At 41.1% G+C, this 15875-nt stretch overlaps 1 protein-coding gene across 8 annotated transcripts in view; it reads right to left on the bottom strand.

The window, feature by feature from the left end:
- ctnnd2b (catenin (cadherin-associated protein), delta 2b) overlaps nt 1–15875 on the bottom strand; it is a 117442-nt gene that overhangs the window by 44255 nt on the left and 57312 nt on the right. For 4 of the 8 annotated variants that reach the window (XM_053882303.1, XM_053882304.1, XM_053882310.1 and 1 more), the window contains 7 exons: nt 15162–15277; nt 14941–15087; nt 13075–13220; nt 12473–12699; nt 12190–12321; nt 9951–10263; nt 3100–3153 (listed from right to left, as the gene is read on the bottom strand). In XM_053882303.1, the coding sequence (XP_053738278.1) occupies nt 3100–3153; nt 9951–10263; nt 12190–12321; nt 12473–12699; nt 13075–13220; nt 14941–15087; nt 15162–15277 (1135 nt within the window). The remainder of the gene's footprint in view (nt 1–3099; nt 3154–9950; nt 10264–12189; nt 12322–12472; nt 12700–13074; nt 13221–14940; nt 15088–15161; nt 15278–15875) is intronic. The other 4 variants (XM_053882307.1, XM_053882308.1, XM_053882305.1 and 1 more) reach the window with 2 other exon arrangements.

Genomic DNA, 15875 nt, shown 5'->3' with positions numbered 1-15875 from the left:
TCTGCACCTGCAGGTCTGTCGGGCGCTTGGACCCAGGAGAAAACTGACGCCATTGGCATTGGAGTCTGGCCAATCACATGGAAAAGAGCAACGGTCCACTTCCGGCAGTCCAGTTGCCTCTACATGCATTTAATGGATTTGAACAAAAGCAATCTGTTTGCTTTTGTTCAGGAATGTTTTCGCTACACAGTGGCCAGGGTTTCCACTACTCTGAATGTACTTGAAATTTTTATAAAATTGAAACTCTTATACAAATATTTTCAAGACATTAAAATAGCTTTAGTTTAAATGAGGCTATATAAAAACTTGAATATAGCCACCATCATAACCTTATTTAAATAGTGAATACATCTACATTGTGTCTCTGTTAATGTTTGAAAAATGAAAGAAAACCCTCACTAAAGGTGTCAGTGAGAAAAACCATACACATCCATTTCTGAGTCATTATTTCTAAAAATATGTCTGCAAAAGACATCTTCCATGATCCGTTCAGATTGTGACATCAAGCCGCTTGATGGACTATCGTGAGGGGCCATTACACCGAAAGACAGAAGAAATTCATCAGAAGATGTCAAGTAGAGAAAAAAATGATACATACAGTAAGATATAGGAAATAAATATGTACACAAATAAGAACACAGAAAGGTGTGATCGCATGACTGCTATGATTCCATTTAATATACGATGAATTTCAGATTTGAATTGAAAATTAATAAATATGTCTGTATGATAGTATGATAGCAAGCTCATTACTTGAGAAGAAATATTATTACAAAAGTCTTATTTTCCTCATATAATTGAAAGGGCAGAAAACTAAATTAATAAATAAAAAAGGTCATTTAAAGCCATTATTCGTCAAACTAATTTAACATGAGTCATTCATGAAATGGTGCAGAAAATAAAGAATGGAAGAAAAGAAAAGATAAGTTCTGAAACTATCAAATGGAAATAATAATACCTAACAAGAAACGGTGCAGGCAAAGGCAGCATGTGGCCCCCAGACCGCACTTTGCCTGGGTCTGCTTTAGGGGCTCAGTAGAACAGGACTATTGCAAAGACTAGTTGAATTCCAGACATGGGAAACAGATTGCTAGTAACTTTGTTGTAGCTACTCCCCCAGGCCTCAGTAATATTCACTGTTCCAGTGTGATTGTCTAATAGCAGTAATGGTTTAAAATGGAAAAGTTTGGAGCCAAAAACTGAAGTAAAAACATCAAATTGAGTTTCACCAAGTAACATCAAGTTTCAAATTCAAGTCACTAGTTGACAATTGAATATAATGTAAAGATGATTTGGGTGTGAAAATTAGCTTTAGAATGAGCTAAATAGCTTTCATGCAATGCATCCAATAGCTAAACTGAATTCAGTGAATATGAAGCAAGTTAATGAATGAAAACTAATTAAGCCGAGGTATTAATATACTACACTTACAATCATTTCAAGAAGTACTGTTAGTCAAGCAATTCTGAGTCAGGGTGACCTTCTTGTAGTAAGTCACAAGATAGCCATAATCCTCCTTACAATTTTTAAAATTCTCTCTCATACAGCACGTCGTGCATTTAATAGTGTGGCTTTGTAGACCCTTTCAAAACTGTGAAATGTTACTTATGTGATATATGGTGACAAAAATTGGAAATCAGACAGTGTCTAATATATCACATCTTTAAATCAGATAAAGTCTTGAGCAATTGTCCATCTGATGTTTGCACAATAAGAATAGGATATCCATCCATCTATCAACCATCCACCACTTATCCGAGGTCAGGTAGTTAGGTCAGGACAAACTTCTTCCTTCTCTTCTGAGGGAATATCAAGGAATTCACACGAGGGAAAAGTCCTAGAGACATCCAAAGAAGGTCACCTAAACTGGCTCCTCTGGCTTTTGTTGTCTCCCCAAAATATTGGGAACCTCATTTGTCCTCTCATTTCTAAAGTAGCGTTAAGCCTCTCAGTGGAGAAAATGCTTTTCAGCCACTGGTAACCACCATCTTGTTCTTGTAGTCACGAATCAACTACTGTGACCACTGGTCAGAGTATGATCAGACTGATACAGATCAGTGCTCATCTCTATTGATCTTACACTACAAGACCCCACGATCCTTGAAATAGGCACAATTGAGACAAGATCAATTTGGGTACTTGTGTCAAAAGGTAGAGCCTGGCATTATATATAGGATGATACAAATCAGATAGAAATGATCTGTAGGAACATTTCAATGTTAAAATCACGGGTAGCTGCCTCTAACAGCAGTACATGACTCAAGTGTTACTGTTACTGTACTGGCTTCCTGTCGACTTTCGAATCGACATTAATTGACTCTAGAACAGTCTGCTAGAAGAGATTTTAAATGCATCTCCACGTTTAAATCTGTGAAAAAGACATTTTTAATAGGCATGCATTTATGTACTGGAATAACTTTCAAAGTTTTACTTGCTGGCCTTGACATTACCCAGACATAATTGTGTCTCTGTGCATGTATATACATCGCAAGTTGTTGACTCACTATTCTTCACTACTGTGCCAAAGCACTGTGGACAACGTTCCGAAAAGTGCTTTGTAAATAAAGTGGAAATTTCTGAGCACTGTTACAGACATTCATCTCAATACAAATACTCTCAATACAATACTCGATACAAAAATACCAATGTAAAATGTTGGCTTGAAAGCCAATTGTGTAAAAAAAAAAAGTTTATACTTTAAATAACTGTGCCTCAAATCTTTGCAACAAACAGGAAGTCAACCAAAACTGCATACCGCCAATACAAACATCCAAACACAGAGACAAGACAAGTGGCAAAAAGAAGTGGACAGTCAGATACATGGATCAATGAATGAACATATGAGAAAAAAAATAATGTGCAATATTAAAACCTTCATGGGTAAACTGAGGGACATGTTTACCCAATTGTTGAGAAATATGTTATTTAAAATATGGCTAAAAGCAAGATCTACATTTATTCACAGTCTTTTGAGTGCTGGTGAATGGCTGAAAATAAAACTGTAACATGTACATGTGTCTGATCTCAGAATGGTGGACAGAATCAGATTCGGTAGATGATAATGTAGATAGAAGTAAAGAAAAGAAATTGTTCAATTACTTTGTCATTCTTTGAGCTTGATTTTGATTCCACACAAGGAAATCTGGGTCGTACCTATCGAGGGGGGAACAGGCAAAGAGAAACAAGAGACAGGGAGATGTTGGTTGTGACTGGCAAAAAAACATTCAAGCGTTGTCAGTAGAGTGAAGAAGCCACTAAACTTGACTTCCCTCCAAAACATAGGGCAAAAAGAGGACATGCACTGGGAAAGGGTGTGTGGGGGGCAGGGGAGTGCTCAGCAAAAGAGAGGGTTCAAGCAATGGTTGTCCTTGAGTTGGTGGTCGGACCTGCCAAAATGTGGTGCTGTAATCAGATACAATTGTTAATGTATTTAAAACAAGCAACTGAACAAATAATTACTAGATGTAATAACAAAAATCCAAAAAGTAATGCTGAAGAAACAAAGGTGAATTTTGACTCATGACAAACCATTCTCTTCCAAAACATTTTAGAGATTGATTACATCAGCATGATATTAGAATGTCAGATGGACAGCTTCATTGACACTCCATCTGCAGTTACTTTCACTGGAGCATATTTTCAATTGACTCTGACATCTTTTAACTTCTAGAGTGCCTGTGTAACACTCACAAAATCTTAATTTGTATAATTAATATAAATAATAAATCAATAAACTACATCAATTAATGTAAGACTGAAATTGTATTTTACACACATGATATTCTAGAAAGGTGTACATTCAGGCTAATTTACAAATAGTTTAAAACATATTAGGATTCTTGAATTTTACGCCGCAGGCTTATTTCTGGATACTCTCTGTGTTGGAACCCTCCTTTTAACAATCTATGCAAAAATATACACATGTATGTTCATATATATGTGTATATGCATGATTCGTTTACAGCTGTGAGCTAACATGTTCATGTTTCTTGGCATGCACCCATGCAAGTTCTAGATGGTGGTGAAACAGGCGATGTATGCCGGATATGGGAAAACAGCACACGATCATGAAAAAAATGTGACGTCAAGAGCAATAGCAACAACATGAATCACACACGAAACTTGCTTTGAGCTCATGAATGTTGCTTTCAGCATTGAGCATTTAGTCTCTTGTTATTAGAAATATTTGTGTTGGTAGAATAAAAGATCAGAGCTGCAAATAAGACAAGAAGGCGCTTCAGATTTAATTTAGTTCAAGCAGCTGGTTTGCTCCAGCTGACATCAGTCACAACACAGGCAGAAGAGTGCTTAATGGTTCTGGAGGAAATAAGACAAAACAGGCTATGTGTTGGAATGATGATTCTCTCCTTCATGCACAAAAGGAAACTATTCAGTTCAAGCAACATTTACATGGACAGGATAAAAATTAATAATGTCTTCAACTCTATTCATCAGTTCCAGTCAATAAAGGACATCATGACAGACAAACAACCTATCCATACTGTGAGCACAACATAGTATTTTTCAGGGCATTCTTGACGACTGTAGGTTTTATAGTGGCATGTATAATAGATGATCAAAACATTGACAAAATTGCCTTCATATTGAACATTAAGCACTTTACCTCGTGTGACCAAATATAATACAGTACAGATTAAAGTCTTCAATACTTTTTTTTTTTTTTTTTTGGTGGGGGGCGGGGTAATTTATGTTCTAACTGTTATTTACGATGTCTGCAAAATGACATGTCACCTCACCATAGTGTGGAAGAATGATGTGGATGCATTAATTAGATTTTCTTTTGTTATTATTATTATTAATGAATTAGTTTTTGTTAAACAAATGGTTAAAGTCTTATAACCTACCCAGTTATATTACATCATTACATCAACAGGACGAGGCCCTATCATAGAACGTGCAATAAATCATGGCATCAAAAGACTTCATGGAGCAAATTCTTTTGTATGCCTATATAATGATCGAATAGTGTTTTGATTGAGAGGGACTGGGGCATGCATTTGCCTTATCTGCTAGTGGGTCCCAATACTAAGGTTACTGATAAATTGGAAATTCCCAATCCAACCAGGGCTTAGAGTTTTGTGGTCAACTGAAATCTCTACCCTGCGCTGGCGGACAACAAAATATGGCAAAGATATTCTGAACTGTGGTGAGCCTCAAAGAGCAATGAAAGATCTGTTTGTCCAAGACATCCATTGCCCAGCTTGAATTGTATTTGTCATTTACCTAATTTACAATTCTTTAGAGGACAGTGCTGGAGGATGATGGGCAGTCTTCTTCGATTTCTCAGGCTGAAGTCTCTGTAGCTCCATGGTGGCAAGGCTGGATGTGGGAGTTAGCGAGAGTCCTCTAGATATGCTGAAGGCTCTGGGTGTTGAGGGGCTATATTGGCTGACACACCTCTTCAACATTGCGTGGATCTCTGGGTCAGTACTGGAAGAAGGGCACACCGGGGTGGTGGTTCCCCTACTTAAAAAGGGGGACCAGAGGGGTTACCAGGGAGAAGTTGTGGGAGGTGCATTGGGAGTATGGGATGCAAGGCTCCCTATTGAAGGCCGTTCAATCTCTGTATTGCCGGAGTGGGAGTTGTGTCTGGATCCTTTGGCAGTCTTCACGTAAACGACACCTGAGAATGGCTGTTCATCAAGGTTGGTGGTATTAATGATTAGGCAATTTGCTTATCCTGCCGAATGTCACGCTTAGATGGGTGCTGCTGCTGTGGAACCAGCGGCCTCACTTTCATGAGCCCGGAAAACATTCTGTCACAGCTGTGGCAGAGCTCCATCATCAGTTCATATCTGAGGTGACGATGATGTTAAGAAGTGACTGAGAAATAAGGAGGTGAAGCGTGTGGTGGTTAATAGGTTGTTGCGCGGCTGATGACGACTTCCTTGAAACGTGGTTTGTCGTGGGTCACAAACCAGAGCGCCACCAGGTAAAGAGAAAAAAAAAGGAACATCGCCTGAGGCACAGAGGTGTGAGCTGCACAGCAGGGGGCGAATAGGACTAAGGCCACCCGAGACACAACCCGCAGTGTGAAAAGCCCCTATATCACGCCTTTCTGCATTCTGTTTTGGATGCTTCAGTTGCTTCTTGGCAGGATCGAGGTATTAAACGTGAAAAATGTATATATTGATGGCATTAGGAGGGTGACATGGGACCGGGAAATGTGGCCTGAAAAGCTCCACATGGCTGAACGTACACTTTAGGAAACCCCCTCAAATGCACCGATGATATTCGAGCAAACAGAGCGGCTCCTGGTGTGCCACAACCATCTGAATCTAAACACTATGAGATTTTCGCCAGAGCATAACATAGTCAGTGATTAATGTTAAATTCACTTTTAAATGGGGTAATACTACCACCTACTGTTAATTCATATAACATACATACGGGTAGCATGGAGCTCCAGGTGCCGGATATTCCAGCTGAAGTTGAAGAAAACACAGAGGCTGCAGAGGAGGCACGAACCGACGGAGAAAGCAGTTCCGACGGAAGCTCCTTAAGAGGAGGCGATATCGACTGTGTCTCCCCTCTATCATCATGGGAAACGTGAGGTCGCTGGGGAATAACATGGAAGTGCTAACGGAGCTAGCCAGGAGTCAACCGGAGTATCGCGAGTTCAGTGTCATGTGCTTTATGGAAACATGGCTTCATTGAGATGTTCCAGACACAATAAACTGAAATGGGCTTGGAGCACTGAGGCACTTTACAAAAAAGGACAGAGTCGCCTCTTCTTCTTGAGGAGGCTCAGGTCCTTCAACATCTGCGGGACAATGCTGAGGATGTTTTATGAGTTGGTGGTGTCCAGTGCAATTCTGTTCGCTGTGGTTTTCTGGGGCAGCAGATTAACAGAGGCGGACACTAACAGACTCAACAGACTCATCCGCAAAGCTGGTGATGTGGTAGGGGTGAAACTGGACTACTTGGAGATGGTTATGGAGAGAAGGATGCTCCTGAAACTAAGGAGCATTCTGGACAACATCACCCACCCCCTCCATCAGCTCCTGGTCCAATACAGAAGCACATGGACCAATAGACTGAGACTACCCACCTCACAGACTGAGAGTCACAGGAGGTCCTTTCTTCCTGTGGCAATAAAACTGTATAATTCATCACTGGAAAAATTACAATGAAGGACTCTTTGGCATGTTTTTCTGTCCACTCTGTCCTTGCTGCTTTTTCTTGCACATTACTTTTTGCACTTTATAATATTATTTCTTTTTCATTTTATTGTAATATACAGAGCATGTTATGAACATAATTTCCCTCGGGTTTAATACAGCTTTCTGATTCTGATTCTGATACCTGATACTTTGACCCTTCCTCATTGAATTGTGGGAAAACTTCAGTAATGAGGATCCATATGAATACTGGCTCTGCCTCAATAACGGTGCTGAAGTCATGGCTGGTTGCTTGAGGGGACAAGGCAAAGTGTTTGATGACTCCAGTGTGGAATTGCTCCCTTTTTTATCATACACTGTCCCTACAGGGATCTGCCACTCACATTCTGGTCCAAGACATTGAGAATATAGTCAGCCAGTGAGGTTCAGGAACTGTTGGATGAATTAATTTTATAGTCAACGAAGGTTTAAGTCACCATCCAGACACAGTGATGACGTGTTCGTGAATAGAGTTGAGGTCAACCCAGATATGAGCATACTACAAATCTAATTCAAATCTAAGGTGACGCAATACACAACGAAATACAGCAAATCACTTGATGACCCGCACAGAGAATTCAGTCGCCGGTTCTCTGATTTTGAAAACATTGAAAAGTCATTTCGGCTCGTGTCCTGTCCTCTCTCACAAGACCCTGAAACAGTACCACATGAGGTGCAATTCGAACTGATTGATCTTCAGTCTGACTCCATCTCGAAAGAAAAGTTCAACACTTTTTAACTTAATAACTTTTATGCTTCACTGAATGAAGCCATGTTTCCAAACCTACGGAGGATGGCACAGAAGATGCTGGCCTTGTTTGGCTCGACCCATGTATGTGAGCAGACATTCAGTGTAATGAAGATGAACAAAGCCTGTCACAGATCCAGGATAACTGACCAACACCTCGGATCTATCCTGAGAATTTCCACAACAAAACTTACTCCAGACTGTCAAAACAGGGAGATCAACAACACTATTCCCACTGCCACCGAAGGTGAGTTTCCTGCTGTGTTTATTGAACTGAAATTTAATTAAATTTATCATTAATCATTAACAGGTCAAATCCTGTATTAAATTTATAGTAACACTCCATCCATCTGTTCTTGGCTCGGACCCTCAAATTTTAGTTGTCAAATAAAAATTTTTGTCTGAACTCATTGTGGCCCTTGAGTCAAAAAGTTTGCCCACCCCTGGGTTAACCCAACAGCAGCCTGTGGAACCAAAACACCCCTACAATGGAGAACCTTGTGGGGATGGAAAAGTTGCTACAGCAGAGACAGACTCAAAAGCAACACAACAGAAGGACACGTAACGACTACAACAGACAATAGAGAGTGGAGGGACTTGACCCTGTGTCATGTTCACTATGTGATGATCACACTCCGCATATACACATTGTCAAGAGAACAATCTCTCTTTCTGATGTCATTCACTGGAACACACAGCACGTAATTTCTCACAAGTTCGTCTGCCACCTTGCAAAGGTCATCGACTTGTTACAGAGACCTATATATCATTCTTGGAGAAGATGTGTGGCCTTAAAGATGAAAAGATTCGTGGTGCCTTCAAGTATACCACAAATTGTCAGAGGGTCGATGAACAGGCAAATTCTGTGAATGAGGGAGTGACACCAGTCCAACAAAATTCCTTGACGGCAGAGGAATGTCAGATATCAGGTGGGATGAGCAACAAAAAGGGCATAGGGCCACCTGTTCCTCAACTTGCGGGTGTCACTCAGCCTGACTCATTGACGAAAAGTGAAATAGTATGACTACAGGAATAAGACAACATTATGGGCAGGGCATTCTATAATGTCCAATGTCACAATCGCCGGCACACGTGTGAACGGGTGCATGATGAAGCTACTCAGACATTGGCCGATAAATACAACAATCTTCCAGTTGATTGTCCCTGACTCGTTAAAGAGTACGGTGCTGCATGGGTTACACGACTCAGCATGTCATCATGGTCTGCCACCCGTCTCCACACATCAGGGAAACTAATAAGACTGCATGCAGGGGAGGACACTGCAGACGAGTTAAGCTTACCTCCCCCATGACTTGCCGCGGTCACAGAATCACAGACGGAATCGTGGATTACAGAATTTACATGCATTATTGCAGGATTTGGCCAAATGAGACTGATCTGTTTTGTGTGTGCCCAACCGCCCCGCCATGTTGAATGTCGTATGTCATATGTCAACGACAAGTGTTTTGACTGGATTGTCTGAAATAAATGCCGCAACTTTGCTTTGTGAAATAACGTTGCTGATGTGCAAGCTTGCTTTGAAAAACAGTTCTAAAAAAAGTAAATAAGTGTAATTAAGTAAATAATAATACAACAATAATATACATGTCTGATGTCAAGGACCTTAAACTCATGTCATTGATACTATGTTTTGTGTTGCTTAAGTTTCAAACCAAATCAAAAGTTTCAAATTTCCAAAAGTGGTGCAGCTGTCCATGTAAATGTAGCCAAAATCTACAACTGTCACAGGAATAACATCAATCTCAACAGTGCTTCTGTTTGACATATGTGGCTGGACATTCAAAGCAGAGAGACAGTGAAAAATGCACACTGAGGCCAGATTCAACCAAGTTGAAGACTGCAACATGTCTTTTAGTCTATAGTCGCATACACTGAGTAAAATGCTGTCAGCAGTCAAGGTTTGGTTCTGGATGTTGAATCTGGCCCACAGTAAGAGGGTGCAGGGGGAGCAATCAAGGAGCTTAATATAGCAACCCGAGCCTCCAGTTTCAATTACTCACCTGGGATCCTTCTGGATGCTGTCTACAGATGGAGACCTGCCCAGAGCTGCCTCTGGAGGGAGGGCTGGACCTGACTTGCTGTAAGGCGACTCTGTGGACGGGAGGAACGGCAAGGTGCGGTACTGGTTGCCATAGTCAGCTGTACTGCCTCCCGTGGCAAAACTACTTCTGTGGAAGGTCCCCACTGTGCTCTGGCTTCCTGTTCGTTGCAAAGGGATTGGATTGACACCAGGGGAGGACTGGGCTAGAGCAGGAACAGGCGCATAGGGAGAAAGCAGATAGTTGAGGACTTCTTGGTACAACTGGTTCATGGCTAATGTAGGAAGTGAGTAAGAGGATACAAAGGTGCAAGGGAATTTTAAAAATTGGAAAGAAAAGAAGTAAGAACAAGAGGAATAATTACATACGTGTGAAAGAAAATTGATACAAGAGCATCAAACAGACAGAAAACAGTCAGGCAAGTCAAAACTAAATATCAATGCACAGCAATCAAAGTTAAAAGATGAGGGGACAAGAATGTTATTCATATCTGTTACTCCCTCTGTCAACTCAACACGAATAGTAAGTTCTTTCAAATACTCCTCTAGTTCTTCCTCTATTTTGTTTGGGAAATGAGGCTTTTCCCCAAAATTTCTCAGTCCACCAGTACAGCAGGGATAAAACAATTTACCCCCTGTGTGTGTGTGTCATCTTTGACCTGAATTTGTTTGGAGAGGGGTCCACAAGCGTCACTCTCTAGAGCACCACCGGCATGTCCTCATACTCCGACCATAAGGCGAGAGTGCCAGGCCGCCGTGTGGTGAGTAACCACCATTTTTTTTCTTTGCATTCATCTGTGAATATCATTCCTTGAGATATCACTACCATACATGATATTCAGCATTCTCCTGGAGCTGTTGGTGATCTACACAGATGTTCAAAGCCCTATTCCACTTCGCTCCAGCTCTTCATCAGGCCTGGTGGTCGATGTCTTGACTTGGGCAGATCAGCAGCTGGCCTCTCATGGGGGACCTCAATGTGTCAGCAGACTGTCTCTCGAGAGAAGCCTTTCAGGACAAATGGTCAGTGACAAATGTCCTGAAAGACTAGATATGGAGGAGGTTTGGTACCCTAACCATTGTCCAGCTAGATGGACACCTGTAGTGTAGTCCTAGGTATGCTGGCTCCATTGTGTTCTATGTCAGTTTTTAACCCATTTAGGGGGAGGTACTGAGACTTCTGACCTTGTTTCAGTCCCCTCCGAAAGTCTCTCGTTCTTAAAGGATTTGTCCTTCAAGGAGGACAGCCTCTGTCCTAAGAGAAGAAGATAAGTAGCAGAAGGAGGGTGCAGAACGTAGGACCTGTTGAGATCTGCTGCTTTTCCATCTTGAGTCCTGTGGCATTAAGTGGCTCTGAGTTAATGTTAGCCTCTGATGTAGACAGACCCTGTTCAAGACCTGGCGGCACCACTGATTCTGTCTTTGTTTCCTTTTGCAGGATTTTTACAGACCTCAGAAGATCAACGGATCAATATCTGAGGTTTTCTTTGGTGCAGTACATTACTCCACTTGTCCACAGAGTGCTCTTTTTTGCAATCTTCTTTTTCCCCAGAATGTCTAGAGCACTGTTAGAGACATGATGTCCAGTGCTCCTATTCACCTTCATGGGTGTTATCAGGACATCTTTCTCTCTGATCCACAGACGTCATGAGAGAGGCTCTATCTTTTGTGCTCTCCCTTGGAATTGGGTAGTTATGTTCAGGTGTTGCAGATGATCTGAGTTCCTGCAAGTCAGTTGGTTAAAACTCCTGGACTTGTAACAGCGACAACAGCCCATAAGCAACCATCCAGTACATTTGTACTTCCCAGTGTCAGTCAAAATTTCAGCATTCTAAGGAGTGCAGGAATGAATTCAAAATTCAAATTGAATTCAAAATGGAGCACGAAGAAGAGAAAGACACCCTTTGCAATTGAGAATAATTTTGAAAATGTAACACGAATCAAATCCCAAGACCTGCAACTGAATGAAATGGCTTGGACAGTCATAGCCCAAGTTTTCCTTTGACTAGGGAAGCCACCTTTCATATGGCAAAATAAGACATCCATTGCCAGCCCTGAAGTTATGGCCAAAATTGTTTATGAAATGAAATAGTTCACTGAAACCCCAAGTTTTTAACCTTGCACATTCCTGTCTTCACCACATCCATGTCTAAAATAAAAATTAGGACACACCCAAATATGTTCAGTCTGGAGAAACATACCTTGACCTCTCAGGTTGGGTTTAGTGTATACTCTGTCCTCATAAATGGGGTCAATGTGGTGTTCGGGAGACTGTAGAGGTCGCAGATCGGAGCCAAGATGACTATGTTGGCTGCTGTATGAACCTCGGGAGCCTTGCAGAAAAGCAGGAACAGAATCAATGACAGATAATACTCTACAGTACATTTAACTGCCTGTTAGAAACTGTCTTCAGGCAAATAATTTGATTCATGCTTCAGCACAATAGCATGACGTAACTAAAGTGAAAGTCATCTAGAACTCTACCTGCCAGGCTCCCAGGCCTCTTCAGCGTGGCATTGGCATACAGCTCGTGGGAAATCTTGAAGTTGTCCATACCAATGTGATGTAACATGCGCTTTGTGGGCGACAGTGTCGCATAGTTGCCCACCGCTGCGTTCAGCTGGTGAACTGGGGATGTGTTGTGGTCCATGTTGAGAGGGGAGGATGAGCCAGCACCGCCTGATGCAACCATGTTAATGGGGGAAGAGGTGCTGCAGGATGAGGTATATATCTGTTGTTATTACTTGCAAAGAGGACAAAACTGCTCAACAGGCCATGGTCTCGCCAACTGCCGGGGACATTCAATGAAATATTTTTCAATAAAAATAGCAATTAGTGGACCAAATTTTGAAAATGCTGGTCAGTGTATTTGAACTGAATTGTCAATGGAGTAGTAATTAGAAGCAGTTTTTGTCAGATTGTTGGAAAAGGAAATGTGTTTTGAAGCAAAGCTACATCAACATCTTTCAATTTTCTTTCCATTTAGTTTGTATTGTTTCAAACATTTAAAAAGCACAAAATAAGTGTAACACTGGCAATCAAAAGAGTCTTGAAATAACTGTGGTTGTAACTTCAATACAACTTACCTGAAGGACTTTCCCAGTCTGCTTGGGGATTGTTTGGGTGAGGATACCCTCTGTAGCGTGGCATAGCTGGGTATGTCAGAGGATGCAGATCCTAAACGTTGCAGCTTGGTAGGAGAACCCACCGCCTGCAGTGGTGAACTGACACGCTAAAAAGTAATGACAATTTTAGAAGATGAAACTAGCCATATATTTTTCACATCTGCAATATACCTTCTTTGTATCCCTTCCCATCAGGGGTTGCCACAGCTCTCTTTGTAGACAAATAAAATGTCAACATAGACCTGACATATCCATGTCCCAGATAGAACGTAAGGCTTTAGGATATGTATGAACTGTGGGGGACCAAGTTTACTTTGCAAACAGATTACAAACCCTTATTTTGTTGTTTATCCCAGAAAAATCATCCCTATCACCACTAGGAAGACAGAGACTAAGGCGAGAGTGCAACCGTATGACTACAAGATAGAACACGTTTGGAAAGTCTGTGTTGCGGATTCAGCTTTAAGACTGCCTCGGAGTATGTGGAAAGGTATTTGTGGACAGAGTGCTATCAGTGAACACATTAACATGAATGCCCAGGAAAGCGAATTATTGTGTTAGTAAGTTCACACAGCTTCGTCAGACTACTGGAGAGAGATTTAAATTTACCTTACTCGGACTACACGAACTGAATAATGTGGTTACATGCATGTTGCACCGTAGCTTGACTAGGCTCAGACTTCAGCTATGCAGCAGAAGTAAACAAACTCCTAGACTAATCACAGTCTCATGATTTCTAATAACCTTATAAACTATCAAGAATTTGTGTGCGTAACCTGATGCAGTATGTGTGTTCCTCAGACTTGTGTGCTGATGTCTGGGGTGAACACATAGGAAACCTTATATCTGCGGAGTTTTGTAAATTGCGATGACAACACAACACTGTGCAGCTGAACGGTCTTCATCGCAATAATAAAATAAAATACACACACTTTCAGTTGATATCCTTGAAGAAATAATCAGTTTCCCACCATGTTTGCGTTTCTTCAGTCCAGCCATTTTTCAGGTGACTTTCGGTATAGGTTTTGGTAGGCTTAATTTTATTTTGTGGAAAAGGGTTTCACTGTGGCTCGTTCCATTTAGAGTTGAAATTGAGAAGTGCACTGAATATGGCCATCGCTGAGAAGTGATGACACATCCATTGCACCACAATCATTGGAATGTTGCAAAAATCCTGAACGTGTGAAACAGTGCAACATCACTGCCTAAGTGTAGAATTGATGTGCAGGATGATGTGCATATTTTGCTCTAATTGCGGGAATAAAGTTGTTGAGGGGGTACGGGCAAAGTCTGGTATATTTTACAGCAAGGTACTGAAGGACGTTTTTAACACACAAGATACTGAAGCACAGCCGTCAGGTAAGATATAACTAATTGGCGCAAAGTTCAGGAGAGTAAATGATGCACTTGTGTCCAATTGGTGATGAAATCGGCTTTGGTAACACAACCAATGAGAGATCTCTGCTAACCTGGTGGGTGGGACTAACACTTCAGCCCTCATCACTTCCGTACAAGTTAATGTTTTTGTGTTTTCTGTTAATTGCATGTTGTTTTTCTGTATCTCCATTTCGTTTCCACTTAATAGCGCTGTGTTTTCAATTAATTCTGTATTGTTTTGTGTGGTAGGAAATTAACATTAAAATCAGATACATTCCACCAATAGCGAGTTTGTTGGGACACATCTGGGGTATTTAAAGTTCACATTGGAGACACATATAAGTCGCATTTGACTGGAATTGTAAACAACAACAGAAAAAGGAGCATGAAGATCTGCAGTCTGAATGTAGCCTTTGTGATGTCACAGTGATTTCAGTAAGAAATAAATACCTGTGAAGGTAAAGTGGCACAGGAGTAATACATGGATGGTCCAGCTGCAGCAGATACAGGTTCTGAGGCCATGTAGAAGGCGCTGTTCTGTGCCTGGGAATGGGAATCTGTTCCAGGCAATTGAGCAGCGACACAACCTGATGAAACCTGTATGGAGGAGGTGGGCATATGCTAAGAGGAGGCGGGAATATAGATCCAAGGAACTAGAGCAAAAATTGTACCTGGTTGTAGCTGTGAACTGCCCCAAGTGCTAGTCCCTGTTTGCTTTGGTAACCAGCAGCTGCATAGGCATCCTGACTGTTCAGATGCAAGGCGCTTTGAGACAGAAGACCTTGTCCTGGTGGTTGACAGAGAAAGGTTGTGTGTTAATTCAATGGCACACATAAAAATAAATGTTTCATGAGATGGTTTTAAAAAATTGTACTGCCTTTCATGAGGGGCAGCGGACAGATAAAGATGTGGCACCAGAGATAACAGCTTTGATGTGGGGTTATTGAATCTCAAATATCACAAATATATAATGGGGTCAACAAATGTGTAGATGAACCTGTACCGAGGTCCACAAATGTGTAACTCAAACCTCAAATATGCATATTGTACGGTGCAATGAAATAGTAAGCCCACAAAACTATACGAATTACAAAACAAGGACCATGATACGAAATGCTCACAAAATGAAACATTGATTTAAAAAAAAGAAAAATGAAGAATCGGCACATTGTGCCTAGACGTTTTGGTTTTTTTCTGTGCAAATTAGCGAATGAAAGTATAATTTACCAATTTAACTTACCAATCTCATTACTTATCTTTAATTAATTCTTGGAAATGATCATGAAAACTCAAGGCTCAAAGTTAGTCAGGGTGTAAAAAATCCCCAATCTATAAATAGGTGGGGACCATTTTAAGACAAATGTACGACCAACAATCCAGGATAA

Source organism: Synchiropus splendidus, chromosome 13 (genome assembly GCF_027744825.2).
Source record: "Synchiropus splendidus isolate RoL2022-P1 chromosome 13, RoL_Sspl_1.0, whole genome shotgun sequence".
NCBI lineage: Eukaryota > Metazoa > Chordata > Actinopteri > Syngnathiformes > Callionymidae > Synchiropus > Synchiropus splendidus.
This window is presented reverse-complemented; position numbering and strand designations above follow the sequence as displayed.